This window comes from Neopelma chrysocephalum, unplaced genomic scaffold (genome assembly GCF_003984885.1).
Source record: "Neopelma chrysocephalum unplaced genomic scaffold, ASM398488v2 Primary Assembly neopelma1_68b, whole genome shotgun sequence".
NCBI classification, from domain to species: domain Eukaryota; kingdom Metazoa; phylum Chordata; class Aves; order Passeriformes; family Pipridae; genus Neopelma; species Neopelma chrysocephalum.
The window spans coordinates 1,189,108-1,204,254 of record NW_020897728.1 but is presented as its reverse complement, the minus strand read 5'-3'; the positions used below and the strand labels follow the sequence as shown (position 1 = coordinate 1,204,254).

The following is a 15,147-nucleotide window of genomic DNA, read 5'->3' as shown; positions in this document are numbered from 1 at the left end:
ACTAATTGAAGTATTCTGAAATTATACTCCAGCATTTTTTGTGTGTGTTTTTGTTCTCTCTGGTTAAAGAATAAATAATGTTTAAAATGTCTTTAGGAGACTAACTTCTCTTACTCTTTATAAGCATGATTTAGGATTGCTAGGGCATAGTTTACTTCACTGAAGGTATTAATTTCATAAAGAAATGCAGATGTTTTCCTTTTTTTCCTGTATCATCATCTTCAGAAGATAAGAAAGGCCAAATTTACAGAGATACTGATCGAAGAGTTAACTAATATAAAGATTGTGAAATAACATTATTGCTTATTTTAGTGGTAAGTGGTATTTATTACAGAAGATTTATTAAAAAAGGATATTAGAATCTGAAAAACGAAGCAACCACAAAGAAATGAGTAAGTGTATTTTACATTTCTTTTTATATGTAGACATTTACTAATAGAAAGATACAGTTTTAAAATTATTGAGGAATTTAAAATGATTACTGCATGACCAACAAAGCCCTTTCATGTCTAAGTTAAATATACAAACCATACCTGGAGACTTTAGTCACGTTTTTGTATTTGTGACATGGATTTTAAATTATAGGTAAATTAAGTATTTGGAAGAAGGAAAAAATATTGCGGTGAACAGTGATTTGTTTAAAAGTGAGGACCAAATGCCAGGTTGGTGTTTGGCATCCTCAGAATCCGAACTCCTTTGTGTCAGGTTGTCTTTATCACTTTTCGACATCTCTCACCCTCAGAATTTCAGTGGCTCATTTACTGCCTTTATGTTTAATCTCTATCTAAGGAAGGTTCCAGACTTTTCTGTTTCTTTTATAACCCAGCTGAGCTCAGCAGTTAAATCTCCAGTTCAGGTGTTCCTTCCTGGCTATTGTGTGTGTGGATCTTCCATTGCAACTTTAGGACATTCATTTGCAGGAAAATCCTACAACAGCTTGAGGACTTCAGGATTTTCTGAGGAGGCCTCTTACTGCTCTAAGTTGTTAATGATGCCAAAAAGGTTAATGCTGTTCTCTGCCAAACATCCAGAATTGTTCTGGAGAAGGGATAGAGACAAAGCCAGCGATACAACTAATAATTCATTCTTCATGATAAGGTGCCAGTCCAAGGATGATCAGTTTGCAGGCTCATACTGACCCATTAAGTCTTGAAATATGTGCTGTTCACTTGACTTGGGTGAAGGCAACCCCTGCAAGAATTCCATTTTTGTGAAGAACGGGAAGATTTAGTTACTCAAGCAGGAAGAACCAGGCTTTACAAAATCAGGGTTTGGGAGAGCTCACACACAACATCAAAATATGTTTGACAGGATTGAGCCAGGAGAATAGTGGAAGAACTTACACCAGCAAATTACAACCAAAATACAGGTAAACCAAACACACTGGGAAATAGTGTAACTAGGCATTAATAAATAAATTTTCTTTCTAATGAAAGAAAGAGAATCCTTTTAATCTCTGATTTTTGTGAAGAATCAAGTTAGTCCCAGCTATTTCCTTGTACATCACGTAAATGGGGTAACAACATAATTAATATTTAGGAAATTATTTTTGTGTTGTGTACCTTCTCTTGCGTAAAATTAGTGAAAATTTGAAAGTACTGTATAAACATTGCTGATATTAGGGGCTGGAGGGGGGGTTAGAAAGCTAGAAAAATGCGTGTGAAAATGTTCCCCCATGATGTCTTCTAATGAACTTTATTAAGGTATATCAAATGTAGCAGAAGAACATATTACTAAAGCATCTAGCACATGTTTTGGATTGCTCTTAAAGCAGCGTGATGCATCTGTCCCCATCAGCTCCATGGGAAGTGAATGCAGAGCATTCAAAACACACAACCAGGTAAAGCTGGCGTTGCATAAATACAGTTTTGAATGAAGTACCAAATGTTGACTACATTAGGGACAATAATACTTGCAGCCCTAATCCTGAGTGAAAGCCTTTTTCCCCATTAGGTACCTCCATAAATAGTGCATGGCACTGGCTATTGAGTGTCATAAGCTATGTGTCAAATTGTCAGATGTGCTTCTAAAGCATCCCCTGCTCCATCCTCAACGTGAAAATATGAGTTTGTTTGGGCATTGCTTGTCCTATGCTGAGATTTGGTTATTTGTTTATCTATTTTCAGATAATTCCACAGATTTTTCATCAGCTTTGGTGTCAAATTCTTTTTTTTTCCTGAAGATTTTGTGTCTCTCACACTGCATATAAGAAGCATCTGCATTCCAAGGTGTTGTCAGGAAGATTTTTCTGTATCAAATTAAACTGCTTTTTACCAATGGATTGTACTTTCAGTTACTTGAAGTCAGATATTTTTGTTGTTGTGCTATGTATTCAGTTCTGAGTTAAGGACTTTTAAATATCAAAAGTATATACACACTATTTTCTGAGAGTAAAATTATACAGTAAATTATGTAGTGTCCACCACGGTACATTTTAAGTAGACCCTTACAAAATGACTTGTACTTACATAAGATACAGGGGCTACAGCATATTTATTAAGACTCTTCAACTCTGTATGAAACTGGAGCAGTCAGAAGTAATGGTGTCTGCTGAAAGATTCTTTATCATATGAATTTACTTTTAGTCATCTATTATTTATTTCAGCTATTTCATATGCCATTATAATAAATATTATGACAGAGAAAGCTTTTATGCTTCAACTTATTGTACTGCTCTTCACTTCCTTGCAATCCTTCAGGAAAATGTAGCCATGCTTTACCTATATTTAACGTAAATCATCACTTACATTTGAATGAAAAATTCACTATGAAAAAAGGCTCCTTCTTCAATACCAAGACACAAATGCACAATCATGTTTACTGCCAAACTACTCTACCATGCAGTGTTCATTTTTAAACAATTTTTAAGCTGTAAAGTGAAGACATTGCATATAGTGAAATAGCTGGCTTTCTGGGTGTTTTCACTTTTGTGTTACTTTCTGGCTCAATAAGCATTTTTCTAGCATGAGTGCAAAGTATAACCAATTGCACTTAAGCATTTTTAATATTTTTTCTCCGATAGGAAGCAGCTTACACACAAAACCGAACAAACTCTTTTCTGGTGTTTTGTAGAATAATGAAACTTACCTGGAAATAGTGATAAAATGCTTTTAGAACTGGGCATGAAATCATGACATACAAGAGAAATTTTTTTCTTTGCTCTTTCCAAAATGTTATTACGTTGGGTGTAAAAGAGAACTTACTAGGAGCTGGAGGATGATCCACCTTCAGCTGTTTCTTCAAAGACAGAATGTTGGTGCCTGGACATCATTAGCCTTGAACAGCTCATCGGGCTTCATGAAATACAAATATTCCCACCCCAAACTCACTGTCCCAGTGGGTTCTGGCTGACTGTGTTTTCACAGGGTTCTGGGAACAGCAGCAGTGTACAGACCCTCTTGGGTCTGTTCTCCTTTGGCCAGTTTGCAAAGCTGGTCTGAGTCTAGTTGTGAACGTGGTGTTGGATGCAGTTGGGATACTTGTCCCAGGGATCTGCAACAAGGGGCACCAGCTCATTTTGCACAGACTTTCAACAGCACCGCACAGTAACGATCCTGTGATTTAGAAGTGAGCTCTTTAAATTATGCTGCGCTCATTCCATGATCTAGTTTCCCCCTCAAATGATGTAATTGAAAATAAAGTAGTAGAGGGAGCATTAATATCTTTTGTCAATTTAATTTTTAAAATTCTGGAGTTCCCTGCCTTAGCGCATTGATTTTACGATGTCAGCTGAAAGACTGTCTCCGGTATTTGGGAAAGTGGCAAGTCTCATTTAAGATTTCACAACATAAAATGAGGCATAATTCAGTGCTGAAAACATGTGAAGTGAAATGGTGAGAGACATCAGCATAATACAATTATGACGCATTAGATCAGGATTTGCAGCATACCATTAACAATCAGTTCTGACTGCAGAGTACAATTACAGTTAAGATGCCTTTTAGCAAAAAATGGGTTTTAGTTTTATTTTTTTATTAAGAAACCCCATGCTTTTCTCCTCATGTCACAATGTGTGACACCAAGGCTCCTAGGGAGAGAGGGAAAACATTATAACAAAGGTAATAACTGAGCTACTATGAGAAAACAAACATAAAACCTTCTACTTGTCATTGATTAGAGACATTCTTACATTATTAAGAGCATATCATGCAAGTATATTGCCTTATTCATAGCTTTTTTTTAAAAGGTATTGTGATATAGAAGTAAGAATGGGAAAATTTGGATTAAAAGTGAGCTGCTATTAAAGGTTTAGCATTTCACATTCTCAAACTGCAGTAGGAATTGATGGTCTACAGGATATCTCTGTGGGGTGAGAGGTGCTGGAACCTCAGTTGACAAGGGAGAGTCTGAAACAAAAAAAGTTGGGGAACTTGCCTAAGCTCATGGTATGTTAAACTGATTTCTTTCCCAGTTGTGTTTGGGGGAAAAAACCTTACACTTGGCTTCTTGTGTGCCTTCAGAAGCTGAGGTGGCAGGTTCTGAGCTGAGTGCTTTGGATGTCACATGCTCCAGTTTTTTCCTGTGAGGAAAACTACGTAAACGGGCGTGTCTGTGCTCAGTGTGTACCTTGTGTGCATATGAAGGAAATATGGTCTGCTACCATCAGTATTCTAAAAAGCACGACCAGGTAGAAAGTTGAAAAAAATGATGTTTTTTTTTAATTTCTGATTTTTATATTTTCAATATATTAATTCATGAATCCAATCTGAATCCATTTAACTTCTACTTCAGAAAGCATTTTGGAGGTTTCATACTTTTTTTTTTCCTTTTGGACTTGAAGTACAGACACCTCTCTTCTATTCTTGGAATCAGTAGTGGAAGCCTAATGCTTGACACCAAGAGGAAAAGGATTACCTGAGTGATGTCATGTGGGCTTGAGTCCATGTCCCCAAGGGGACAGTAGCTAACAGCTTGTGGTGTAGTCTGTTGAACTACTTGATTATTATGGTTTTTGATCCCCTTATGTCCCTGTATTTGTAGCATTCTTGTCCTTTCACCCTTGGGAGAGATAGGAAAATGTTTCAACTGAGGAAAGCAGAACCAAAGTAAACCCAACTACTTCTGTAGTAAGTAAACAGCTTTGAACTGCACTGCTGAAGAGAAATTGTTCTGGAGTTGTATTGCATAATGCAAGGCAGCATCATCTTTCTCAAGTGTCTGAGTATCAAACAGAAGAAAATATTTACCCAGTGGGTTAAAATGAATTCCAGGATGATGTGCATCTTGTGAGGGTAAAAAAACACCTCTTTGTATCAAAGTTTGATTTAGCATTTTCAGACTCCATCAATTGATACTTCCTATGGAGACTGAACCTGTTGAAATTTTAGTCGTGTTTATTTTGCTGTCCTGATAAGTCTGGCTGGAACGGGACAAAAGGAATTTGAGTGATACTCTGTTTATACCAAACCTGTAAGGTAGTTGTAGCGGGCAGAATGGGTACCAGCAAAATAGAAAACAGATGTAGGGAGAAAAGTGCCAGATGTAATGAAACAGGGGGATTAGATGATTCACTTGAGCTTGGGGGACAATGGGAGCACTCTTCCCAACTTCCTTCTGCACTGACACGTGTGCTGCTTCCTCTCTGTTCCCTCAGCAATGTTCCCTTGTCATTGAGCAACGATCCTGGTGTATCCTTGTAATCCCAGTGGAGTTCCTGTTGCACTCTGGTGCTAACAAAGCTCCTGTTGCCTCCCCACCCAAATGCTGCCTTTGCTTGCACAGTACCACTGCATCTGCTCCATCTTCTCATTATCCTTTCTTTTAGCAGTGCCAATGCCCAGTTTGAGCCATGACTGTTACACACAGGTGTAGGTGGTGTGTTGGGAATGCCTGAATTGTCCCTCTAAGTATTTTTTTGCTGAATAAGCTAAGCTGAGCGGGCTGAAATTTGACATTTTTAGGCTTGGGGAGAGTACAAGGCTTTGCTGGCTTTCTTTTATGTGCCAGAGAGTTTACGTGGTGTTGAGCAGCAGCAAGTCTAAAAGTGAGGGTAAGCACAAATACACATTCCTAATCCCATAGGGGGCCTACCTGACTTACAGGTCATGACAGTTGGTATTTTGCAGAGGATCACAGGTGTAGAATTTGTGGAAGAACAAAAGACAACTCCTGGATGTTGTCTTGGTGCAGACCCACAGCTGCAGTCGAAGGAGAGCTGGTTCTGAACTCTGCCTTGAGAGAACCTCTGCTTGGTTCTTGTGATGAATTTCACTTCAGTGGTTGCAATAAAAATAGGCTTTTGATTAGTTTTGTTCTGAGACTTGGAGTTTAAGTGTTTCAAAAGATCTGGGATCAGATCTTAAAGCTGAAAATATTGAGAAGAATTGTTTTGGTGGTGCCTAAGGTAAACTTAACCTTCAGTTTAACCTCCTCTGAGGGAAAAGCTGGCTTTAAGTACATAAACAATTTCTTCAGAAGACACAGAGTCATAGAATTGTTTGGGATGGACCTTAAAGCTCATCTTGTTCCAACCCCCTGCTGTGGGCAGGGACACCTTCCACTATCCCAGGTTGCTCCAAGCCCCGTCCAACCTGGCCTTGGGCACTTCCAGGGATGGGGCAGCCACAGCTTCTCTGGGCAACCTGTGCCAGGGCCTCCCCACCCTCACAGCAGAAGTACATATATAATATGCACTGGTAAACTCTTATTGTACGAAAAACTGTGTAGGCTGATCAGTTGTTTTCTGTAGTCATTTTATACTGTCTTTTATATCACCTGATATACTGATAATCTGTATAATACATTGTTTGGATTCATATGTGCAAGTCTGAAGTTAGCTGATTTTTATAGAGTATTTACTGATATTTTTTTTCTATTGGTACAGTATGTAAAAATAGCATGCATTGAGAATAACACTCTGCTTTTTATTTCACGAGTTACATAAGTTTCACCACCAAAATGGCAGCAAAAAGATACCTTATGAACCTTAACACTGCCTTGTGTCGATTCATTACGTTGTATAAAGCTGTGCATTACATAGTGTATGTTTTTAGCAGAACCACCACATCACAATGCTGCTTTTGGCACTGAACGTTGTGCTCATCTGTTCCTTTTGATGATTTGTATTCACTTTGGGGTTATAATGTTAAACAAGGGAATCAGACAAGTTTCATAACACATTTGCTGTAACACGATCCTATGAACTAAACATGCTGTTATTTATCTTTTTTTTTATATTTTCTCTTGTTCCAGCATAAAGCCAAGGTAGAAGCAATGACCTTAGACCTTGCTTCTCTTCAGAGTGTGCAGCACTTTGCTGAAGCATTCAAATCCAAGAATCTGTAAGTACTCAGGAAATTATATGTAATAATTTCTTGTTATTTTAATGTCTTTATCAGCTGAGCACAGTTGGCAGAATTCACCAAAGTTGGACGGATCAGCAACTGCAGTTAGTGAATAATCTTTTCACAGGAATTTTTTTTTTGATGGAAATTAAAGATCATTTGTTTTCATACTAAAAAAAAATAAAAAGTTACAGATCTCTTGTTATTCCATGTGTAGCCCCAGCTTTAAAGGGCTTTTTTGCCCCTGTGGCTATTGAAAAAGGCCAAAGCTGAACTGCATGAAAAACAGCTCAGGCAACTTTTTAACAGTTTTGCCGTGGTTTGGAAGAGGTCAGGGATGAACAATTAGCACACTCCTTTTCTTACTTCATTTTCTAACCTTCTCTCTCTCTCTCTTTTCATTTTTAGACCTTTAAAAAATATACCCCTATGAGCCAGACAGAGCTATGTTCCAGACTTGTATCTGGAATAGTCCATAATTAAAAAAAAAAAAAAGAAAAAGGGAGAGAGAGTGTAATAATTACATCACTTAACAATAGGCAAATTTATCTGGAGATAATCGGGTTGGCTTCCAAATGGGTTGTTTTACTTAGCTTGAAGAGAGCAATGAATCTCTAAATTGAAAAAATTATTTGAAATCTTTCAAGTTCCAGCTCTTGACAATAAAAGTTCCACACTTTGTGCTTTTATCCACAGTTTGACCCATTGATTGTTGTGAGTATTCAAACTTAGCTTTTTTTCTGCAAATATTTCTGTAACAGATATGCATCTTCCTGTTCTTCTCAAGAGATTATGGCCTCTTAGACAGCTTTGAAAATACATTGTCGTAGAGAAGATATATAACAAAGAATGTTTTTTCACTTTTGAAATACTGCCAAAGCTAAATCTCTCATGGATAGACAGATGACATTTTAGTACTTATAGGTCTTTTAGATTCAAAGAATTGTCAAAACTGACTTCTAACACAAGTTCCTTTATTGCCAAAATCTTTAGTATCAATATTTTCTTATCATGTCATCTTCATGTATTAAAATTTCTTGGAAGACAAATCCTTGCAGTATTACATGTCGAATACTAACTCGGTTTTGTAATGTAAGAGCAGTAAGTGTTCTAATTTAGCATCTTCATGCTTCTAATATGCTACATTTCTTCAAAAACTATATGGTACAGTGGAAAGTCAAAACCACCCTTCTTCCAAATGCAGCTTTTAACTTGATTTGTGTGTTGTAGATCATATCATGGTCATCCTAGCTAGTCCATTTGGTATGCATGATTATAACTCCTTGGAAGTGAACATGCTTAAATCAATTTTTGCCAGAGAACTTAGAAAATGAGAATATCTAGAATCAGGAAAACCTGTTTTATTTTTGTTGGCATACACTGCTTTATCAGTGTAGGTCTGTTAAGCTACACTGTCAGTGATGGACAGGTTTTACTAATATTTCACTCTAATATTATTTGGAACATTTTTAGTAATAGACAGCCTCTAAAGCCTCTGCCTTACTTTGAGATATTTCTGTCTCAGATGTGTGCTCAGATGTGCCTGTGTCTGGCAGGAATACTCCAAGCATTGTAGGAAAGTCTAAGTTCTGTATCTGTTGTGAGACTTGGGGGGGTTCTGACCAAAATGAATTTCCAGTTATATTTTGTTTAAAGTCTGAGGCTGGATGGAAACCAGACCCCACACACTGCCTGCAGCAGAGGATCTTTTATCTGATACAGACACAGAAGAGTTACCTTACAATCATCTGCACTGGCAGGAGGATGGACTGGGAGACCTACTGGGTCTTTCTGGCCTCTGATTCTTTGTGATTTAACTATGTCTGGATAAGGTCAGAAAAGCAATTATATGGCAGTAGCACCTTATTACTACAATGCTGGGCCTATGTGTTTTCCAGCACTAATGTACACTAATGACTTTTGTCTCTTCGTTTATTTGCTTTGCCTCAGTGTCCAGAGGCTTTTGTCACTTTGGTGATTCCTCTGCAGTAGTGACTTTATGAGCAACTGAAAGGAATCTTACAGACTTCAGGGACAGACTGAGCCTTTTTCCTTATCCTTTGGCCAGTTTTGTCAGTTGGCAGCCTAACTTTCTTAGAAGGGGTCGATATCCCTGATCTCATGGACTTGTATGAGAAGGATTGTGATACATTCGCCCCCATTCCCATGAGGTGTCTGTCACTCCTGTTAATGGACATTGGAAATATGTTAAAAGCATAGAGTTTTCTTTCTTATAAAATTTTTAATGAATTTCTTAACAATAAAGCCATAGGAAAAGCAGATAAAAGCGTTTGGGGTTTTTGTGAAACAAAACTGTCTTTTAGATTCTGAGTTGTGCAAGTCTTGGTTTCTGGGAAAAATTTTAAAGTGTGAAGGAGAAATTTTGTGTGAATACACAAATTTTAATAAAGATCTGTATTTCATTTCTCACAGCACTTTATGTGAAGAGGCCTTCAGTATTCAGTGGTGAATATCTTAAATTTCTGTGTGCAAATAGTTTTATTCTCTGCCTAATTTCTCCAGTCCACTATTGGTTTCTGGGACACTTTGGTATTTTCCAGAATGTGTTGGTCTTGGTGATCTAATAACTAAAAATGTATAAAATAGAGAATAGATAGGCATGCCTTCTGAAATTCTGCTTTTCTGTGACACTTTCTGTGGCTCCAGGTGCTATTTTTTGTCAGCAGATATAAGGGTGTACTCACAGTCCCATCACAACCTGGGAGCCTGTTCTCCCCTGGTTGATAGCAACTGGAAAATAGCCTTCAAGGATTGTGTTTCACAGATCTCTTCCTGGATGAGAAAACTGAAATGGAAACACTCCAGGAAAAGGATCCCTGAATTTCACTGAGTCCAAACATCCAAACCTCTTGCAGCTGGGGAAGGTGGTGGTGGTGGGATGGCAGGGAGCAGAGGGCAAATTGCTGAGATTGTGAATCTCCTACCTTAATCAGATAACTTGTAGAGGGAAAAAAAAAAAAGCCTCCTTGAATGTGCTTGGGAATCTGTGGAAACAACGTGAAGAATGAAGAAATGTCGTCCTCTGCTCGGCAGGAATTTAACGGGGCTGGTCGCATATGGAAAACAAATGATGCAACACAGGGAGCCTTGAGAAAAACATAAATAATAAATGGGAGGAAAGAGTTACTCTGAAAAGAAATATTTAATATGAATTGGAGTAGTAATTCAGAGCTAAGAAACCTTCCTTGTTTGAAAGTAAAAGTCAGATGATTCATCTCCAAGTTATCATGCTTCTGAGATTTGATAGGAATCTTTTATTCCTATTTGGATTTGTTAGGTGTTGCAGCCTTGTCCACAGATAAAATTTGAGCTCAGAGTATATAAACACTGGTAAGTTATGCTGTATCCCTATAAATATATTCTAGAAAATCCTTCATCCTCACTGAAAAAAAATGATTTTTTTTGTTTGCATTACCTACACTCTTGAGTTGATACAGCTGTTTCTCTTTCTGAGACTTTTTTTATCCGTGCAGTTTCAAATAAAGCTTTGGGGAGAAGGGTTTTTCAGATTATTTTAGATCCTTCAGTTCTGTGATTGCAGTACTTAGGCTTTCCTTATGGGCAGGATGGTGCTCTCCAGTTTTTCTTGCTCTCACAGTTAGAAACATTTTATGGGCAGAACGAACTAAACACAGTAACTTAGTTGGGTCTCCTAAAGTCGTCTTTGGGAGAAGACAGAATAAAACAATATTGCTGTTTAATGTTTGATCTGCCTCTTTCTTCACTGTAGCACAGCCTGAACACCGTGTGACATAAATAAATACATAAAATACATAAATACATAAAATGGATGTCCAATAAAAAACAGGGCTCAAGGATTTCCAGCACAAATTTTTTGGAGAAAGCCAGCTGTCTTTTAGTATTTTAGTATTTCAGTATTTCTGGCTTGTTTTCTGCAGATACATTCCCCACTGGATATTTCTGCCAGGAGTGAATGAACTCCATCTTCCTTCCTCGTGGAGACACTACTGGGGTTAGGATGAGAATAGGAAAAAGAGATCTCAGTGCCTCTAAATGGCTGGATTTGTTCAAGTTACTTCTTACATCTGTATCAAGTCTTTCCCCTCTGCTAGTTCCCAGCTCAGGCGGTCGATTGAATGTCTCTGTTACAGAAAATCAAATAAATGATCTGTTTATAATAATGTTCTGGGCTAAGATGGATTTGGCATTAGCTGATTTTTATGCAGCTGGAAGAGGCAGACCAACCAGTCTTTCATATTTGGCTTTTTGGAACTTAAAAAACACTGAATGGAATCTCCTCTTCATTGAGTGGGCACAATGTGAGGAATTATGGTTGGTATTAATCCCCTTTATAGACAAAAATGACTGCCCTCCTGTGATTGTATGCAACACAGCATTTAAATGTAGTTGGTGTCAGTGCTGGATTGTTCAGGGTCTGTAGGATTGGTATTTGTGTAGGAGTATGGATTTGTGGATGTGGTATATGTTTGACTGAAACCTGCATACTTTAACTGGGGAGCAGCACTAATGGTTCAGTTCTAAATCTTTCAAAATAGCAACCTGTTGTCAACATTTACAGCCGTGGTATCATGGCATTTGCCTGCTCCTCATCATAAGAACACTTCCATGATCAAAACAGTGAGCAGAAGTGAGCAGTAAAGTTAAAAATTAAATTTTATGTGCATCTTTAGTTTGGAGCAGTGTGTAGTGCCACTTGGTCTGAATTAAACTTATCTTCTGCCAAACAGCAAGACATTAATTTAATGTTCTCAATGTTTGAGGAGAAAACCCCCAGAAACTATCCTGAAAAATCTTGAATTACTTCAAAGATATGAAGCAATGTTTGCCAACAGCTACTACTCAGAATTTTCTGAATTGGTAGCAGCAATTCACAATTATGCAGGACTTCCAGATGTAGATCTTCACTGCAGTTACTTTACTTTAAAATAGGAATTTTTTTTTTGCGTGTGGTAAGAATTGGCACATGCTGACAGTTTATTCACTTATGCTGTGTGTAGAAATATGGAAAAGACAGCAGTTATGAATTATGATTCTCCATTTGGAAGTTTAGTCTCTTCTTATTTCCTAAACCAGACCCAAAATGGCCTCCTTAGCTGAGGCCTCAAACTCTCTGAGTGCATTCATTTTTCATGCTGCAAGCAGGAGCGTGCTGAAACCTTGTGGGTGCAATTAAGATTTCAGAGCCTGCTGAAAATTCAATCCAGAATATGATTTTTCTGCATTTTCATGTATTATAACTGACATACTACAGGTGTGTCAAGTTATTTTTGATTCTAACTGAGCCACAATTAAATTGTAGATGCCGTATGATAAATTCTATGCATATATATGAATACATAGGTAAAAATGGGATCTGTTTAGCAAGCAACATCTGTTTATGTTGTTTCATAGATAACTGAAAAGATCCAGAAAACATGAATATATGATTTAGCTGAATTGTCAGTGATGCCATTATGTCAATATGCTTAATGGTTCTGTAGTCAATGTATCTGTCAGAGATGATCGTTGCCACTGCCTGTTGTCTTTCCAAACTTGAACATTAACACTGTACAAACCTTTTAACTCCTTGCTGTTTGTGGAATTACTTTTTGTGAATTAAAACTAGTGACAGTTGAGCTGTCACATTTGTCTTCTCTACTCAGAGCACGGTTGGCATCCTGACACTGCCACCAAGGCACAAACTTCTGGACAGCGTTGTGCATTTTGAGATCTCAAAAAATATCCACATTGAATTAAGTAGTGAAACATGCAGAGTTCAGAAGTTACTGTTGCAGACAGCACGTATCTTAAATTTAAATAAGATCAAAGGCTGACTGCATTTGAAACGTACATAATAATATTAGGGTGAAACTTTTTTTTTCCTCTTTGTGGTGATGCTGTGCCTCATTAAAGCGCAGGGATTGGCTTCTGCATAAATAGTTTTTCTTTTTCTTCTGTTTTTAAGCTCTCGTACACAATTACCCCATTGTGGTAGCATGTGTCAAGTCATGTGGATCCAAAAACTGTTTCCAGTATTTTATAAATTAAAAAATCTCTCAAGCTTAAGCCCTTTCCCCCTTTTACTGGAGGCTGAGATCCTGATGTTTTCACCAGATCACCTCTCATTACATCTGCTGTACTGTGGAGGTATCTCCTGCCTCAGAATACTTCTTCTTTAAAGTCCATATTAAAATATAGGATTGACACTTCGACATAACTTTACATATAGTTGCATCCACAAAAAAAATGAAACATTTTTACGTGTTACTAACAGAAAGGTTTCGTTAGGTGTTTGTTACAGAATTTTATGACTTTACCTGTGCTGTCTTAAATTTCCAAACCAGCCCCTTGTCTTTGGACACTTTGCAGTCTCTTCACTGTACCCTAAAGAAAAAACCTTGATAAGCCTCCAGGGGATTTCTGCTCAGCACACTGGTTGTTCTGGTGCCCATTTTCAACCCTGTGTCTATGCCTAAGTCTAAGCTGAGTCTAAGATGGCTCACAAAGTCTTGGGGTTCTGTCTTCCAAAAAAAAATTTCCACAAGATCCACCAGCTGTGAAGGCTGTTTTGAGTATCCAAGGAAGTAAAAGATGTGTGATATGTATGACTGATTAAAACATACTCTGTCACTAGGGATTTTTGAGCATTATGGCTTATTGGGTTTTGAGAAGATCTGTGTGCTTAATTGATGTTACCCTCTAAAAATTCTGAAATATAAGGCCAGAGTTACTATTTAAATATACATACATTAAAATGTATTTAGTCTATTCAGTTAAACACTTTCTAGGGGAGATAATTAAAACACCTGAAGGCAGAATCTTCTGACACTTGTGTAGGGAAGCCTTGCTGCTGACACGAGACTGGCCATGCAGATACCACGTGTCTTAATCTTAGAATCCAAAATTTGTGTAATAGACTGAAGAGGTTGTATTTCTCTATTAGCGGTTCCCAAGGCACCAAAAATCCCAGAGGATGTCAAAGCACGTTAATTTTTATCCCAACATGGAATCTTGCAGGTCTGAATGGCAGCACACAGCTGCTGGGGGCTTTCTGAACTCTGTTACAGCTCTATATTCTCCAGGCAAAACAGAGGAAGGAGTTGTCATTGGCAAGTGAAATGTTCAAAATCCGTGAAGTGTTTTATTGTTTGAATGATCAACCGTGGTCCCAGCTGTTTTCAATTGGAAATATCACAAAAAATGTAATAAAGGTAGTAATTTAGCTTTTCTTTTGGTGAGTTGCAGCTTTCTTTTTTTCTAACAAGTACTCACTGCGTGCAAATGAAATCCGTATATTTAGGAGTACGTACAGAAACAACAAATCATGCCATGGTTGTTGCAAAAATGAATGTTCCTCTATGTCTGGCTTATGTTTGTTTGTAATTGCAAGTGTATATGTGTAAATAATGATTTGCTGTCGGATTTTGAACAAGATGTACCACTTTGAGGTAGCAAATGTCCTTAGGTGAGCTGCTGAATGAAAATTACCAGATTGTGGATATTTTCATTGCTGCTGTCTCCTAATCATCAGGGAGTCTTGAAACCAAAGAAATTATCCCTGCAAGATCTGGCAAGGAATGGAACAAAGTGCTCCTCTTATTGTGCCAGAGCTTGAGAAAAAGAAGAGGATGTAGAATGGAAATGCTGGCAGGTCGAATGGATGTAAAAATGAAGTTGCAGAGCCCTGTGCTGTCCATCTTCTACCTCAGCCTGGCCCCAGGACTTTCAAAATCCATATGTATGAAAGTGCTTTGAGTCCCCAGGGATACAGAGCTAGGAAAGATGCAACACTTTGACAGAGGAAAACATGGTTTCTTGGATGGATTTTGGTTTGAAATGTGGTCCTGAGGCCTTGAGGTGAGGGAAGAGCATCCCTGACACC

At 37.8% G+C, this 15,147-nt stretch overlaps 1 protein-coding gene across 2 annotated transcripts in view; it reads left to right on the top strand.

Annotated features, from left to right (window-relative positions):
• The window catches only part of WWOX (WW domain containing oxidoreductase), a 494,604-nt gene that overhangs the window by 95,971 nt on the left and 383,486 nt on the right, over positions 1–15,147 (top strand). For both annotated transcript variants that reach the window (XM_027685285.1, XM_027685286.1), the window contains exon 6: positions 7,192–7,280. In XM_027685285.1, the coding sequence (XP_027541086.1) occupies positions 7,192–7,280 (89 nt within the window). The remainder of the gene's footprint in view (positions 1–7,191; positions 7,281–15,147) is intronic.